General features: G+C 50.0%; 2 protein-coding genes across 2 annotated transcripts; one reads left to right on the forward strand and one right to left on the reverse strand.

The window, feature by feature from the left end:
* Positions 1 to 1,249: 1,249 nt before the first annotated feature.
* On the reverse strand, positions 1,250 to 2,448 carry MIND_00188000 (uncharacterized protein; the record flags this gene model as incomplete). The annotated part of the gene is made up of 3 exons (XM_037358788.1): positions 1,929 to 2,448; positions 1,762 to 1,823; positions 1,250 to 1,399 (listed from the first exon to the last, which is right to left on the reverse strand). The coding sequence occupies exons 1-3, from the start codon at positions 2,407 to 2,409 to the stop codon at positions 1,250 to 1,252; spliced, it is 693 nt and encodes a 230-aa protein (XP_037223883.1). The 5' UTR covers positions 2,410 to 2,448.
* A 1,390-nt stretch (positions 2,449 to 3,838) lies between these two features.
* On the forward strand, positions 3,839 to 7,485 carry MIND_00188100 (Transposon Tf2-12 polyprotein; the record flags this gene model as incomplete). The annotated part of the gene is made up of 3 exons (XM_037358789.1): positions 3,839 to 4,967; positions 5,011 to 6,285; positions 6,404 to 7,485. 3 exons carry the CDS (start codon positions 3,839 to 3,841, stop codon positions 7,483 to 7,485), a joined length of 3,486 nt encoding a protein of 1,161 aa, XP_037223884.1.
* Positions 7,486 to 17,877: the final 10,392 nt, after the last annotated feature.

The following is a 17,877-nucleotide window of genomic DNA, read 5'->3' on the forward strand; positions in this document are numbered from 1 at the left end:
ATACTCAATCCAGTCCTGTTGTTATTCACACAGTTCTGATATCGTCTTGTCAGTTTTTATCTTTATTATTCCCATCACAACTCGACCCCCAAACACTTAATCATCTGTTCTTATGTTCATTCGTTCAAAGCGATCATCGCCAACTTGTCCCCTTGCATAGTTTCATCATGATCCGTTGGCTGATTTCCACCCTACGCCTGAAAACCAAGATCACCAACTCAAGTGCCTACACAAGGCTTGCACCAACCACGGTCCACGCACCCGTTCACAGCGTATCGGAAGCTCACCCTAAACCTGCATGCGCCTCGTTCGTCCCGAGGCCGAGCCCTTTGCCTGCTAGTCCTGCTCCCCCATGTTTTTTATCTGCCCTCCTGAGCTCCCAATTCCGTGACTCGCCACTGAAAGTGAGGAAACCAAGTGCCCACACAAGGCTCGCACCGCCCCCGGTCCACGCACCCCATCCCCAGACATTCTCTATGACCTACACCCGCGTGCGCCTCGTTCGTCCCGGAGGCCGAGCCCGTAAACCATATTTCGCAAATCACATTTCGCAAATCACACTTTTTATCCCTTCCTCACCAAATTTGCAAAAGAACTCCCCACAGCAACAGAAAAACATCCTCGAATAAAAGCTACGCTACCTACTACGTGCCTACAAACATGCAATAAATCATCATGATCACCAATCAGTCCCAATAAAGATATGTTTTTATTATGCTGCTGTTCTTCCTAATTCCGTGACTGAAAGTGAGCAAACCAAGTGCCCACACAACGCTCGCACCGCCCGCGGTCCACGCACCCCATGCCCATCACGTCTGAGAAGCACTGTCCACCCGCGTGCGCCTCGTTCGTCCCGAGGCCGAGCTGTATGCCACATCAACACTATGTTTTTATCCCCCCTCCAGTCGTCCAACCACCCAAAAGCAAAACAAAAATCATCCTCGAATAAAAGCTACTACGCGCCTACGAACAAAAAGACATATATCACAATATGCAATAAACTAATCACCAATCAGTCCGAATAAAAGTCCAAGCCGTCTCATCATCGCTCATCTCATCGCCGTCCATTAAAAGGGTCGTCTGCTATCATCGCTCGTCGCCTCTCGTCGCGCTCCGTCACGGTCTAGTAGTATAAGCATCTCCACTTCGCGGGCACCATGGGTGGGGGGATAATCGGGGGCAAGGGTGGGGGGGATAAGTGTATAGTGTAAGAGTTTTCGATAAAGGTTTAGTGGTTAGGGTTGTCGGCCTAGGGCTCCTCGGCGGGGGGCGACGGCGAGCGGGACGGCGGCGACGGCGAGCGCGAGGGCGGGAGCATCGGCGGCGCGCTGATTATTGAAGGGGCGCGCACGCGGCGCGGGGCTTGGGGCAGCGACGGCGGGGTGGGCCGGCGGTAGGTCTGCGGGGCGGGGTCAGCGTCTGTGCTCAGTGGGCAAATTGAAAGGAGAAAGGGCGGGAGGAGGGCGGATGGGGATAGATCGTATCAGGAATGGAAGATAGAAGTTAAGAAGCGATAAGCGATCGCCGAGCGGCGCCGAGGCCGAGGCTCCCGAAGGTCGACGTGGCGCATTCGCAGGCCAGAGACGAGGGGTGGGAGGTGGTGGGAGAGAAGGAAGGCAAAGGGAGTGGGTGTGGGGACGGTACCGAGCGGTACCACGCCCAGGAATAGAGTGCGATAACGGCTATGAAAGAAAGCGAAAGAAAGCAGCAAGAAAGAGGGAAAATGCGGAAAGAGAGCAGGGGAAAAGAAAGACGACGCACATGCCTGCTCATGATGAGCTTCGCCATCGACGCGGGGGTCTGGGTCTCGTAGATCGCCGGCACTGAAACACAATCAGCACACAGCCCAGGGACACATTACATACCATCGTAGCCAGCCAGCCAGCAGCGAGCCAACCAGCCAGCCACGAATGGAAAACAACACCCACCTGGTGTCTCCACAGCCAACGCCGTCTCCTTGCGGGTGCTGAACCCCACGCCCCTTCCGCCGCGGTACACGTATCGGCCCCGCATAACCGGCGGCGGGGGCGGGTGGAGCGTAATGGGGAGGGCCTCTGCAAGGCTGAGCGGCGGCAAACTCGCGCGCAGCCGGAACAGCCCGTTCCACCAGCGGCCTTTCGCGGGCCCTTGCTGGGCATGGCCGTTCGCATCGGCGGGCACCGGGGACGGGTGCGCCTCCTGCGCCTGCTTCTCCTTGGCGCCGGGGCCGCTCGGGACGGCCTTCGGGCGGAACCGGGCGAGGGCGAAGGTAGCGACAGCGACGGCGGCGCGAACAAGGAGGACGAGCGCGAGGGCGAGCACGAGAGCTGCGGGCCACGAGCGGAGGAGCGGCCCGGCGGAGTGCGCGGCGAGGTGCGCGAGCGGCTGCGGGAGCGCGGCGGCGGCGCCGTGGGCGGGCAGGATGAACATCGCTCCGAGGGATGGGCTGACGACGAGGGCGAGGGCAACGGGGCGAGGCGTGACACCCCGGCTATAGCTATATAGGGTATAGGACCTGATTCCGATCCCTGATGGCTATTCAATGATTGGTCATGCCGCGAGTTCGCCGTGTGGTAATCGTGCCGTGTCGTCCAGGGTCGGACGCGGACGGCGGAGGATGCTCGCTGCACCGTCGGGCCTTGTGTGCGGCTTCGGACGATGGGCGGCTCGACGTAGCGGTGGAGCTGGCGGGGCTGATGTGTCATCATTGCTGACATCACCGATCTACGATCCCCGCGGTGTTTCTGCGGTGGTGCAGGGCACCGAATGCGTTTCACCCGCTCAACGAGGGTGCAAAATTCAAATAAAAACTTCCCGCGTATTTTTCGCCACGCCCCGCCCCGGCACGAACCAGGATCCCGAACTGCAATGAAGGGGATGAACAGGCAACGTAAATTCGGTGGCTACGCCGGCGGCCTGCGGGCTCTCCGGACTCTGTGGTGCAGGTAATTATGTATCTACTTCCATCAATATCATGCTGAGGGTCATCATGCGGCCCCACAGCTGCTGTAAGTCTTCTCTCACCTTATAAGTGCACATGCACAAGGAGGGATAAGAGACTGGGACAATCTAATGACCACAGAAAAATGTTCAAACCCCAAGGTTATCCACCAATAAACAGCAGTACAAATGGACCAAACTGTATACCCTTCAGAATTACTTTGCACTGCCCTGGTGAACAAGCCTTGACTTCAATAAGTACATTTCCAGTGATAAAAAACAATAATTAACTAGACTTTGGACTCGGAATTGTAATCAGAGTAACTACATATACTACTACTCAGTTGAAAGGTTGGGATACTGGACGCACGCACGACTTCTTGATCCATTCTTGCCATCATACGATCAACGGTAGTTACCGCATTAGCTGTTACAGGAGGGTAGCTCTTACTTCTCTACCACCAACTGTAACCTAAACCTACGTGTTTTCAACAAATACGACAAGTTAAAGTTCTATCGTGGTCCTTGAAGTAAGCGCCCTTTTACTTTTTTGAACTTACCTTGCGTTAGAAACGAAACTACGACGCGACTTGAGCGCGTCTAACAATCCAGTACCCGTCCTCCATTACCCACTCAGAGTCGCGCTCAGAAATGTCTAAACGAGCACCATCCCAACCCCCCAACACTCCTTGACGGTCTAGTCGTCATCTTCCGAAAGAAGAAGCAAGTCTGCCGACTGGACGCGTAGAACGTGACGCGCCGTGGGTCAACTCCTCAGCAGTTGTCAACCCATAGTGACTCGTACGAGCAACCGAGTAGTGCGGGACAACCGCACGAATACGGCACGGACAGTTTTGGGTCCACGCTGACGTCGATAAACTCACGCGAGCACAGCTCAGAACAAGTCTTGCCAACGAACATGGACAACTCTGCTGAGGCGATAGTTGGAACAATGGCAGCAGAGCCTCCGTTTATTGCTCCAGTTGCGAGTAGCGAATGGAGACCAAACCCAATGGGTCCGTTTGCCATACAGCGCACACCATCAGTACTCGCGCGCATAAATGCGGGTGACCAAATGGCTATTGTGAATGCGATGGCGCAGCAGCATAATCGGAGAGCAAGGGTTGACGAAGTCTCAGACCATTCGGTGTCACCCAGGTTGGGACCATCGTTGTCGTTGGGACAGTCGACGCAGGCACCGCCGCAAAGACTGTACCCGGCCGCTAGGTTTCAGTCACCGATGCCGCCGCAAATGGACTTCAGCTACTCACAATTGTCACCAATGTATAATGTTAATAATACACCGTACACGCTTACGGGATCTGAAATGTACCATACTCCTCATTCATCGATGAATTGGAACCCATATCCACCACTGGTCAACCCATGGGGTCCAGGCTATCCTCCACCACATCCTTATCAACCAATCCCCGTCATATCATCGTATGGTGGCCCAATGTCGACGCCATGGGCAGGACCAGCTGGGTCAGCAAGCAATGTCCCCAGGCCGCCCTCGCAACAATCGATGAGCGAAGGCACGCGACAACGGCGCCGAGAGGAAAAACGACGTGCAGTGGTGTCATCGGGAGGATCCACCTCACCCCCGCTGTCGCTTCCAGATAAGTTGAAGCGTAACAGTCATGAGGATGAGATCCTAAAAGCTGCGCATCAGTATCTGCTCAACTACAATCCCGAGAATACCTCGGATGACCTGGTTACGGTTCAGCGTAAAATGGCAGCGCGAGAGCGTATTCAGGCTCAAATTGCAGCTGATGCGGAGTTAGCCAGGGCGATTGACGCAGAAGAGCAGGCGCAGCAAAGCTTTTGGAAAGTAGACAGCGAAAAGGCCGATGTCTATACTGAAGCAAGACGCGAGCCGACGGTGATTGAAATTGAGGACAATACACAAACCATTGAGCTAGAGAAACTGGCCAAGGAATATGAAGCGGCCGTAGACAAGGTGCATAAAAAATACAGCCCAATTGTACCATCAGTCCCGGCAGGTCGCAACTTGAGAAGTAGAGTGAATGTGGATCCAGAGGGTGACCGTAAGCCCGGCGGAACCTAACTGGGCCCCGACCTCATTTGAAGATCGAAAAGCATTACAGCAGTTCGCTGACGCAGCAGCTCGCGATCCAAATTCGAATATGCGCTACCCTGATCAAGGGCTTCGTCTAATAGATGGCAAATGGGTTGACATTAGAATCCCGAAATATGCTCACCTCGCTGACCCGAAACACGAGCCACTGCCTGATGCAAAGCCGTCAGGGCATAAAATGGATCGGCCAGTGAAGAAGAAGGCTGCAAAAGGACCACCAGGTCCGGGAGATGACTCCGGAGGCTCGTCTTCGGACGATGACAACAGTGGTGGGAAGAAAGGTCAACCAAATAAGCCAAAAATTGCAGCAGGCGGGCCGAAAATACCCGTTGGAGGCAATCGCGCACCCTACAGCGGGAACCCGTTTTTGTGGGAGGATGAGGAGAAGCTACTAGCAGCATATAAATTGCGTCATACCAGAGAGATGGTATCACGAACGACTATATCCGCGTTCGACGTGGTTGGGGGAGTTCCTTCCGAGCAATTGCACGACTGGAAAATCGTGATGAACTCAATGGTGTATCGCAACTGGCAGGAAAGTCTGCAGCTACCCTGCAAGAGTGCAGTGGTTCTGGACGAGGTACGCGGGCTGAAACTCCCTCAACCCACTAGCTACAGCGGGTCCGCAGACGTGTTGCAGTTCGAAGAACATATGAAAAGCATGCTGCGACACTTCAAGATGCTTGGGATGGCAGGTCCTTCGTGGGATACCCAGTGCACCGACATGTATGGATTATACCTAAAAGGATCAGCCAAGTTGTTCTACGATGATGAAGTGACAGGCATTCACCGTACAACTCGAAGCTGGTATTTCGTACATGTGCTTGCTGCGATATTTGATCGATTTGTATCGTCTACGGCAATACAGCAGTCAGCCAAGGCGTTTGACAAGATAACCTGGAATAGTGAGCTTGGAGTGGATGGACTGTACAATGAACTCACCTCCAACGTTCGTCGGATGATTTTCCCGCCGGATGCTCACTCAGTCAAGCGGAAGTTTTTGGCTACAGTGCCTGCGAAGATGCGCGGATTGATGTTAGCGCGCAATGCATACCCAGAGATTTGTTCCCTTGAGAACATGAAAGATATTGGCCGTATTGTAGAGCATGGAATGAACACCATGAATTTCTACAGTGAAAATACCGTTAAATTAGCGGGAGATTCAAAGGAGAAAAGAGACTCACCTCGCATGGCTGTTGTTCAAGATGCTGAAGATGGGGACGACGATTCTAGCCAACGAATGGCTGCGATTGACCAGAATCGACAGCGTCCGTTCATCCCGTTCAGGAAGAATGGGGGAGGGTATCAGCAGAAAAAACAGAATGAGCCGGCAAGAGGAGTCGATGAGAAACGAGAGGATAGTCCGAGAGAGAGACAGAATAATAGGAATTTTGGACAACGGCCTGCGGCGCGAGTTTATGCGAGCAGCCCATGTAGATGGTGAAGGCGCGGATGACGAGCGACTGAATCCAGCAGAGGAGGAAGTTGAGGCCAACGAAGAAGAAGGAGATCATGTGACTCCGGACGAGCAGCCGGAGGAAGACTCCGAAAAGGCGGAATACAACTCAGACTACACATATGAAGAGGTATCTGACCATTCAGAGGATGAAAACTTGATTGCATGCTATCATATGCAAACAGCACGATTGAGAGATGAGGATGATTGCCCCGAACTACAGCAAGTATCCGACTCAGAAGAGGAAATTGATGAGACCGAGGATACGAATGACTGTCCTCCGCTATTGGAGGTGTCCGACTCTTCCGGTGAAGAAGATAACGGATATGAAACTGCCGACGAGAGCCCAGATGAGACGAGTGACAATGACTCAATTGCAGATTTGGAGGACGAGGAAATCGACGTGTTTGCACGTGCAATACTCACGCATATGGAGGATAGGCAGAACAGTTTCGAAGATTCACTTGAGTACTTCTCGAGACTGGATTCACCTAGAACGGCGACAGCTACAGGAACTCGTCGAGTGCCGCTAAAACGAGCAAAGGAAGCCCACGAACGACCCAGTCGAGCTAAACGCGAAAATCATTGTCTCACTGCATTTGTGAATATCAACGGCCAACAGGCGTTCACGCTGTTTGACTCAGGGTGCACAACTGAGGCAATAAGCCCGGATTTTGCTAGAATTGCTCGGGTAGAAGTGTTCCCAATTCAGTCGCCAGTGGTATTGCAGCTTGGTACAGCGGGTAGCAAAGCGAAGATCAATCATGGCACGTTTGTGAAAGTGCAATATGGTCCACTGCGGTCGGAACAATATTTCGATATTGTGAATCTTGATCGATTCGACGCGATTATTGGCACTAAGTATATGCGTGAGCATAAAATCTCGCTGGACTTTGAAATGGATACCGTGCGTATTCAAGGACAACCCAGCCCAACGTTGTCGGAGCGGGATGAACGTGATGTTATCGAACGACGGGCATCCGCTTGGTTGGCCAGCCCAAACCGACAATGACTCGGGGGTGCAGAGAATGTTGTCTCTGCAACCCCAACTGCGGGTGATCCAAAGGCCCCGCATCGCCGACGAGGACATCGTGCAATGGTAGAAGAAGTAGTTGATGAAGAGACGTTTGCCGCATTAGAACGAAAATTTCTACCCCAGGAGTGGGTAAGTCCATTAGAAGAATCAGCAGTTGTAGACGCACAACTAGCTGCGCAGAATACCGAGCTGGTATACGAGTTCTCCCGATATTACATGCCAAAGGCAGAGAACCCAAAATCAAATCCAATTGACAAGGCATTTAACCGAGCGCCGCCTCAGCCAAAGGAAGGCAAGCCCGAACCACCACTGCCTCCAGAGCAGAGAGCGCCGACAACGAGGGCTAATCGCCAGCCATCTACTCAGAACCTGAAGCTGAGAAATGACATGACGGAACGACTTACCGAGATATTTACGCGAGCAGCGGCAGTGCAAGTCGAGGAATGCGCTAAAACAGGGTCGTTACCCACCGAAGAAGATATTCCCGCAATACGAGACAGCTGGTTACAGATCAGCGAAGACATACTCAGACGCGAGTCAGCACACCCACGGTTAAAGAGGATGGACAGACACCACGGGTATAAGCCGCCACAAAATGGTCCATTGTTGGCAGAGGATATTCCTAGGTTACGCGCTCAATGGATGTCGACCAATGAGGACATCATGTCGGGATTACCAGAGGAGATGCCTCCGCTAAGGAAGATCAACCACCGAATCAACCTGATTGACGAAAACAAGGTGTACCATTACCACCTGCCCCGTTGCCCAGATGCATTAAAACCCCAGCTGTTGGATAAAATCAACAAGTATGTGCGAGCTGGATGGTGGGAGCCGGTGCAAACAGATCAAGCGGCTCCCATGCTGTGCATTCCGAAAAAGACAGGCAAGCTGCGAACAGCAATTGATGCTAGAAAGCGCAATGAAAATACGCTCAGAGACGTGACACCGTTCCCGGACCAGGATCAGATTAGACTGGACTGCGCCTGAGCCAAGTATCGGTCGAAAATTGACATGAGCGATGCTTACGAGCAAATTCGAATCGTGGCGGAAGACGTCTGCAAAACTGCGTTCGCCACAATCTATGGCACATACGTCAGTAATATTATGTAAATCGGAGACTGCAATGCACCAGCGACATTCCAACGGATTATGACTATGGTTTTCCACGAGTTTATTGGTCGATTCGTGCATGTTTACTTGGATGATATCTTTGTGTTCTCTGATTCCATTGAGGAGCATGAAGAACACCTAAGCAAAGTGTTTGGTACTCTCCGGTCCAACAAATTCTATCTCAAGAAAGAGAAATGTGAATTATATGCTGAAAAGCTAGACTGCCTTGGACATGTCATTGACGACACAGGAATACACGCTGATGCTGATAAAATGAAAACTATACGGGATTGGCGAACACCGCAGAATTACCATGAAGTACAACAGTTTCTCGGACTGATTCAGTACTTGGCCCCTTTTTTACCAGATATCAGTGCGTATACAGGACCACTGTCGGGAATGTGCAGGAATGGTACTCCATTTACGTGGCATCCCATACACCAGTCCTGCTTTGACTCCATCAAAACTATTTGCTGTCGCACGCCGGTGCTGAAGCCTATCGACCCAAACATCGATGAACCCATCTGGGTCATTTGTGATGCATCGGTGTCGGGAGTGGGTGCGGTTTACGGTCAGGGTCACAATTGGCAGGACTGTCGACCTGCAGGGTTCATGTCCAAAAAGTTCACGTCCGCGCAACATAATTATCGCGTGTTTGAACAGGAAACACTCGCCGTGTTGGATGCTCTGCTAAAATGGGAAGATAAGTTAATGGGATATCGGTTTCATGTGGTCACGGACCACAAAGCATTGGAGTTCTTTCATACGCAGCGCAATTTGTCGCCACGCCAAGTGCGTTGGATGGAATACCTGTCTCGCTTTGACTTTGACATTCGGTACATCAAAGGAACGTTAAACAAAGTGGCAGGTGCGCTGTCCCGATACCATGAGACAGATGACTGGAGCGTGGAGAAATGTGAGTTTGCAAATGCAGACATCCGACTTGACCCAGATATGGATCACCTACCATGGGATCGAAGCCAGGAAGTTGTTGAGCTGAGAGCAATGGCTGAGCCCGATAGAGCCAGGCGAAGTCAACGGCTTCGAGAGCGTGAAGTGCAACAGGGAATTGAGAAACATGATGAGGAGGCTGAGAAATTGGTCGAGCCGCAGAGCCGTGATGAACACAGGCATAAGACAGCACCGAAAGACAACCCTACCGTGTTCTAGTCGAGAGCGCGTGAGGAAGTGGTGAATCAGCCGTTGCAACTTGACAACGGGCTACTGGCCATCATCAAGGCTAGTTATATACACGATCCGGTATTCCAAAAAGTGTTGAAGGCGCCGAAGGAGTTTCATAACTTCTGGGTCAAGAATGGGGTGATTTATATGAAGAACCGTGGTGGTGAAAATGTTGTATGCATCCCGAAAGCCAAAATGGGGGAGAAATCAGTGCATGGACTAGTTCTGGAGCAAGCACACCAAATATTGGGACACTTAGGTCCACAGCGGACAGGCGACTACATTCGACGGTGGTACTGGTGGCCGTCGATGACGAAACAAATTCATGCATTCTGCTCCAGTTGTCATACATGTCAGACAACAAAAACCGAGAATAAACGGCCACTGGGAAAGATGCACTCACTGCCAATACCTAATAAGCCGTGGCAGTCAATATCGATGGACTTTCTTGGTCCTTTTCCACAGTCGGAGGATAGCGACTATCTATGGGTTGTACTGTGCCGTTTGACCAATATGGTGCACTTGATACCAATCACGACTCGGATGAGGGCAACAGAACTGGCCGAGTTATTTGTGCGTGAGATCGTAAGGCTACATGGCCTTCCCGAGTCTATAGTGTCGGATCGAGACCCGAAATTTACATCTGTGTTTTGGCGAGAAGTACACCGACTGCTCGGAGCAAAATTGCTAATGTCGACTGCATTTCACCCTCAGACGGATGGAATGACCGAACGTGTCAATCGAACAATCGCGCAGATCCTTCGAGGGCTGATAGCGCCTGACCAGAAAAACTGGAAGGCCAAAACCACAATGACTGAATTCGCCATTAATGCAAGTGTGTGTGCGTCAACAGGCTACGCACCTTTTGACCTTAATTATGGGTACATGCCCGCAATGATTCGACAGATCCGAGCAGAGACTGTTCCAGCGGGAGTACGCGCATTCGCTGAAAGAGCATTATTGAATCTTGCTGAGGCACACAACTCAATAATTGCCGCGCGCGCGCGTATTCAACACCTATCAGATGAACAAACATCGAGGGGAGGAACCGATAATTGAAGAAGGTGCAATGGTTTACTTGTCGACCAAAAACTTAGCATTGCCTAAGTCACGGGCATCGAAATTGCTGCCTAAGTTTGTGGGCCCATATAGAGTGCAGCGAGCAGTTGCACACACGTCGAATTACGAGCTGGAATTACCTGCCGTGTTAGCTGAGCGTGGAGTTCATAACCGATTTCACATAAGCTTGTTGCGACCATACATCGCAAGCTCTGATGACATGTTTCCAGCAAGAGATAAGCCAGAGGCATACGATTTTGGAGCCTCTGATGAGTCGGAAGTGATGGTAGACCGCATCAGGGCCCACCGATGGACGATGGCTGGTAAAGTCGAATTTGAGGTGTGCTGGAATGACAGTGATATAACCTGGGAGCCGTTCCAGGCTGTAAAATTGCTTGTTGCGTTGGATGACTACTTTGCACTACACGGAGTCAAGTCGTGGCGCCAACTGTCAAAGGCAGGAAAGAAGCATGGGGGAGCAGCCGAAAAGAAGCATTAGGTATCAACCGAGGAGCAAAATTGTCGGTTCCTGTGCTTAGTTTGCTTCTTACCTTCATCTTCGACTGTTTTCCCTCTTAACTTCATCTTCGAGCGACGACCCAACACTCAACCCAGACTGCCCGCTACTGCGAGCTTGCCGAGACTATGAACGAAACGAACGAAAACCTGAATGGTACCGTGCTCAATCAAGAACTGCTCGACAAGAAAGTCGACATCGATGCAACTATGAGGGACGTGGCTATACTCGAGATCGAGGCCCACCTCAACTATGAGGTTCCCGTTTGCACTTCGCTGATGAGCGGCGACGAAAGCAGCGACACATGCACGGCATGCTCGAACTATGTGGGGCATATGACGACCCAGGACAATTTGTCCAGATTTCTGGAAGTAATCGCGAGTGGGCGAACGCAGCAGCATCTCGCCAAGGTGTATACACTCCAAGGAAAGATCGATGGACTGAAAGAAGAGAATGAGCGTATGAGAATAGAGATTACACAGGCGACAGTACGCGCCGAAATCGCTGAGCGCGAGTTAGCAAGTCATAAGGCACAGCCTAACACTATGGGAGTAATGGTGCCTATTGGCAATATGAACCAGCTGCCCGTCGGGCCAGTAAGCTCCGCCAAAATCGTCCAGATGGACACTGACGATGACCAGGAATCGGTTGCGGTGATCACCCAATGTCAACCTCAGCAGGCGCCACCATTGGTGTCCATGGCTTGGGAGAATAACCAGCACAAGACAGAGCGGGCAGCAATTAAATGGAAGACAAATGACCAGGGCTTTCCGGCGTCAATTGACGACTATCAACTTCGCTATCGCATCGCTATTTGCGTACGCAGTCATATGTGCTGCTTCACCAATGTGAAGTTATCCTCGGTCGCGCTACCAAGTGGGATGCTCAAGGGCGACCTGATAATGACATGTCGGAGGTGTATACCATGATGCTGGATAACTACGCGCCTCCTCGCTGGGCGAGCGATATCTACTTGGCAATTGCCCGCTCCAAACCTGATGATCGTCGCGCCTGGTTCGACAACATGGCGATGCCCACATTTGGGGATAACCCACGAACGCTAGTGGCTTATATGCAATTCCATAATCTCGAATTCCCTGGCTGCTCATTCGTCGACCAACTACATTCTGTTGACCTATCGCATGCCTGGGGTGTACTGCTTTGGGAACTATTGAAACCCTATCCCGGCCGTGCCAATCAGCCATCGAGCGAAACCACCGGGAACCACATGCTCATGCGTGCCCTTGTCGTCGTGTTTGGGTGGAATGGCGCGTATCTCAAGCTGCTGAATCAACATGGACTGCACATCAGTAACGACGGATTCAAACCTGAACGGTGGGATGCTCACCGCCTGTCCATGATCGAAATCAGCCCCGCCCACGTTGCAGCACAATTCGCAAAGTGGGGTATGCAGATTGATTCCGCGGCTCGATTTGGAGCGTACCTGCGTCGTTATGCGTGCGACTGGAGAGACCACAAAGTTCCTGGGTCACATCACGCACCAGCGGCCCTGGCCCCAGTCGACGCCACGCAATTCGCAGCATTTATTGAGCAAGGGCTACCCTCCATTAGCAACCATGCGCCATTAGGACCACTGGTACAAGTCATCCACCGCAATGAGTTCGTTCCCTGGAAGAATCTCGAAAACCACCGCGCGCATTGTGGCTGGATGGCTCATTCGGATGGACGGCGCAGAATGAACGTCAGATTTGATTCGCGAACGCAGCAGTTTGTTCATCGAGACCACGACACAGGCAGCAACTGGCGTGAGGCAGGTGGAAATGGGAAAGCCACTGGGTAGAAGTCGAAGCCCAAGCCGTCTCCGTGGCCATACCCCGATCCTCATTCAACCCAGAAGCCCGGACCCTCGTCGTACCACTACCCTCACCACGAGTTTCCGCACCACGAATACCACCATAAACCAGCCTATCGCGCGGCTCCAGATAACCACTTCCCATCCAACAATATACCATTCACGTCGCAGTTTGTATCTGAACCAAATCGCGGACGCGGACGCCCACGCGGAACATTCCGTGGCGCGTTTCGCGGCATGCATCCAGGATGATTGCAGACCGAGATCTTGCAATGGGGGAGAGTGAAAGGTTGGGATACTGGGACGCACGCACGACTTCTTGATCCATTCTTGCCATCATACGATCAACGGTAGTTACCGCATTAGCTGTTACAGGAGGGTAGCTCTTACTTCTCTACCACCAACTGTAACCTAAACCTACGTGTTTTCAACAAATACGACAAGTTAAAGTTCTATCGTGGTCCTTGAAGTAAGCACCCTTTTATCAGTACAGCTCTGACCTCCATATAATACACAGCACTAGGTAAAACCTTAACACAGTACATTCACACACCCATAAATAAATAAAATAAAATCGACAAATTACCTCCCTACAACACCCACCCTGGCTTGAACCAGGAACCCAAGCAGTATACAGTGATATTCCCATCTGCAGCGGACTCAGTAGCCAGGCCCTATAGGGTCTCTCAAATGGAATTCACACTATACACACAACAATAGTGCAGACTAATATGTCATCATCACTGACATCACTAATCCACAATGCATATACAGTGTTTCTGCGGCAGTGCTGCGCACCGAAACCTGAGACCTCACAGTACATTTCAGCCGCTCAACAAGGGTGCAAATAAAAATGACGCTTCCATTCTTTGTACACTTTGTACACCCCGCCCCAGCATGAACCAGGAGCCCAAATGGTACATACATGTTTTGGCACGCAACTATGTTAATTTGGTGGCCACGGGCCTGCGGGCTAAGTGCCATTCTGTTTCCGTGAGAACAGCCTTATTCTTGGACCTAGCTGCTATGCGTCTTCAGGACTGAGGAGTCAACCGCCTTTCCTGACACTTCAGAGAGACAAAGTGGACATAAGCACCTTCCAAGTCATCCACTAATAAATACTCGTACAAGAACAAAAAAAATGAAATGCATACTTCAGGATCCTATAGGTCGCTTGGTTGCTGGTACAACTGAAATAAGATCACTCTTAAGATGACATCGACATACACCCAGACATCAAGTAAAACCCCACCACAGTCCATCTCCAAGCACATCAATAAGATAAAATCAAAACGACATTGGCTTGTTGTAACACCCCACCCTGGCTCGAACCATGGCATACAATGATTTTTAGCATCTCCAAATCATGAATGAATAAGTGGCCAGATCTCTCAAATGGAGTTATTACTCTTATATTAAGCAGATGTCATGTCACATGTTTGGCACTGGCTTTGGCAATTCATTTACTCAAATTGCCATTTTAGGGGTCATTGCTATTGAATCCCTGAATTGGTAAGAAAAGCTATAAAATGCAATCAAGCCTGATTGGGAGAACAAGCTGTCAAACTAAAATTACGATTCTTGGGTTATTCACAACATTATGAGCGAGCAGTTAATTGTATAGCCATTTCTGTGATAGTATCAATACATGAGTCATATATACCTTAGGAATTCACAAGCTCACAGATGAATTAAAACAGACTAGACAGGCTGGGGCTATGCCCCAGCTCTGAATGTTGCTTCAATCCTTTAAAAACTATGTACACTATAGATACTCTTACCAGTGGAACTGTCAGGCTAAAACCGCAACATGGTAGGTTTACCTACCTATAAATGAAAAGAAAGAAAAAAAAAAAACCTCTGCCACATTGCAGTACACCCTACCCTGGCCTGCACCAGAAACCCAAGCGGCATAGAGCATGCACAAAAAACAACAAGATTAATTACTATTGCATTTTATCCAACTCCTCATAGCTCAAAGGCCATGACCAGGCTCATACCCAGCCATCGTCTCAGCACTAGTCCTAGTCCATAGTTAGAAGCTAAATCCAATCTGGAGATAAGTGCACAGCCTCAGGTGTTTGTCTGGGTTACTTGTGCCAGCCCTCTTGCAGAGCGCACCCCCAGCCAAAACTGTCACATTTATCAGATTTTTTTTTCATTTTCCCCAAAACTCATACTATTTAGATTGAAATACATGCTCTTGGATTAGCTCTGCAATGAGGGCTGGGTATGAGCCTGGGCCATGACATGCCTGACGAACTTGGCAATTCATCCCACAGGCATAGACTTGGGTTTGCCATGAGTTGGGCTCAGTGTTGCGCCCAATGCATCGTTCTTGATCATGTGCTTCCCACGTATGTGTTCCTTTCTACTAGGGTGCATGTTCCCTGTTGTCACGTGCCATGTGTTGTGGGCCTGCAACACCAGTGCCAGAGAGGATGAGCCAGGTCTTATCTGTGACAGGACATTTCTCAATGATATTATGCTAAATTGAGGATAGCAATCAGTATGAAGTCTGTAGAATATCATAATAATGTCAGTAGGAAACATCAGCGGAATCTACTTATGGCTTCATAGAGATGTTAGCAGGGAAAGTTCTGGGAATAAATGTTTCACTATATATTCTCAAATTGCCTACAAATTGAGAGATAAGTACATAAATTTTCCTGACTTAGGTTCCAATCTACATATACTAGCAACAATAGTAGACCAGATATTTAAAAAGGCCATAGGACATTTGTGTGCCATTCTATGACTACTGGCAATGATCTTAATATAGAAATTCATGTTATTGAAGCAAACTTCAAAGCTGGGGCATAGGCCCCAGCCCTGTCCAGTCATAATAGTATATTACTATGCTCTACTCTGTTACATAGGCTCTGCCTTCAATGCGTTTTTATGTAATTAATAAAATTCCTACAATAGACATGCCTAGTTTATTATAAATAAGGATGTATCATTATAATCTTATCTTTCACACCTGGGTTTCTGCCTAAAAATAGGCTCTGAAGTAGGATCTATTTATGATAAATAGTGGACAACAAAAATGTATATTTTCACAACTGAGAACAATAACAAATAAAACTCCAGAAGACTCGATTTGTGAAAAGAAATTAGGGTATATATTACTGCTGCTGGAACAGCACAAAGGATGAAACAGACACAATAAGTAATATATGTATGTAATGATTTTTGGGCTAAATCAAAATGATGTGACAAGTGCTATTAGTTTTTGGGGTGAGGGCTCTGTAAGAGGGCTGGCGCAACTAGCCTGGTCCGGCTCTGAGCCGTGTAACCCCAAACGGTTGTCAGTCTCTCCGCCCACCACTCTTTTCTTCCTCCCATCCCCGCGGCCTGCGAACGCCATGTTCGAAACCTTCCATACCCCCTCCGCCTCTGCCGCCACCTCCACCGCCGCTGCCACCACCCTGGAAGCCCTCCAAACTGGTGCACAAGTGGTCCATTCGCAAAATATGGCAGCTAGGCGAGACGGTCTTCAACAAGTGACCATGCTGGGCCCAAAGTCAACCCATGGAGGGTGGTGCGGGCACTTTGGAGCGTCTCGAGGATGCAGGAGAGGATGGTGACATCAAGAGCCATGGCGGTTTGCGCTGAGCACCGCTTATCAGATGGCCAGGCTGACGTGGGTCGGGCTAGCTGCCTAGCTGCGCCAGCCCTCTTGTAGAGCGATCCCCAACTTTCCCGTCACATTTGTCACAGTTCGGAGTTATCGATCAATCAAATCATACTGATTTATTTCATTCAATTCCGGGCCAAAATATTTCGGCAGGTCCTAATCAGGTAAGAGGTCATATGAAATTCGGCCTGGACATTTCGGCCAAACGGTCACAGATCACAGGCCTGCTGAATTGAATGAAATAGGTCAGTATTCGGCTTTAAACTACACAAGTGGGATTGTGAGCTCCACAACAAGGTCTGGGTATGAGCCTGGGAGTCTGTTACAGCTACACTCTTAGACCATGCTCCCAACCACCTACCATCTCCTTAGGCACGCAGAGCTGCCCAATGTTATTTGATGGGTCTGTGACTCTGTGTTACATGGCGTGACGGGCATCGTACCGTGGAACAGCCGGCCGAAAAAAACCTGATTTGGGTTCAGTATTTGCCATCAACAGGTTCCGCATGGCAAAAATATGGCTTGATACTGGTGTTGTTGGTAGCCAAAAGAAGAAAAAAAAAAATCCCAAAAAGGAAAGAGAAAAAAGAGAAAAAAGAGAGCTTCCCTAGGAGTTGCATATGTCTTACCATACATCTCAGATCTGGTATACAATATTGAAAAATTACTCTTCCAAATGTTCATCATCTTTTTCGGGCGCCTGCGGCGCTTGAACCGACATCCAAGATACTGTCAGCTAAATTTCCTTTTTTTTTAGTATTTTCTCTCCGGGTGTGAGCATTCACCGGCCCCGGTTCTCGTGACTGATCCAGATACTGGATGCAAAAAAGGTTTATTTCCGTAACTGATTGTTAGTGTCACATCACAGCAAACCCGCCGTGATGTGTTCCCAGTGATTGTCAAATATACACAAACAATTGGACAACCCTCATATTGTCTATACATGTAAGTGAACTAGTAGAAGTGACAATATATATCCAAAGTTTCAGGGTCTTCACCGCTTCCGTATTTCCAGGCACAATGAACACCAGGATAGAATCAAAGAAA

The sequence above is a fragment of the Mycena indigotica genome (assembly GCF_014461135.1).
Source record: "Mycena indigotica strain 171206Taipei chromosome Unknown Mind.scaff0002, whole genome shotgun sequence".
Classification (NCBI taxonomy): domain Eukaryota; kingdom Fungi; phylum Basidiomycota; class Agaricomycetes; order Agaricales; family Mycenaceae; genus Mycena; species Mycena indigotica.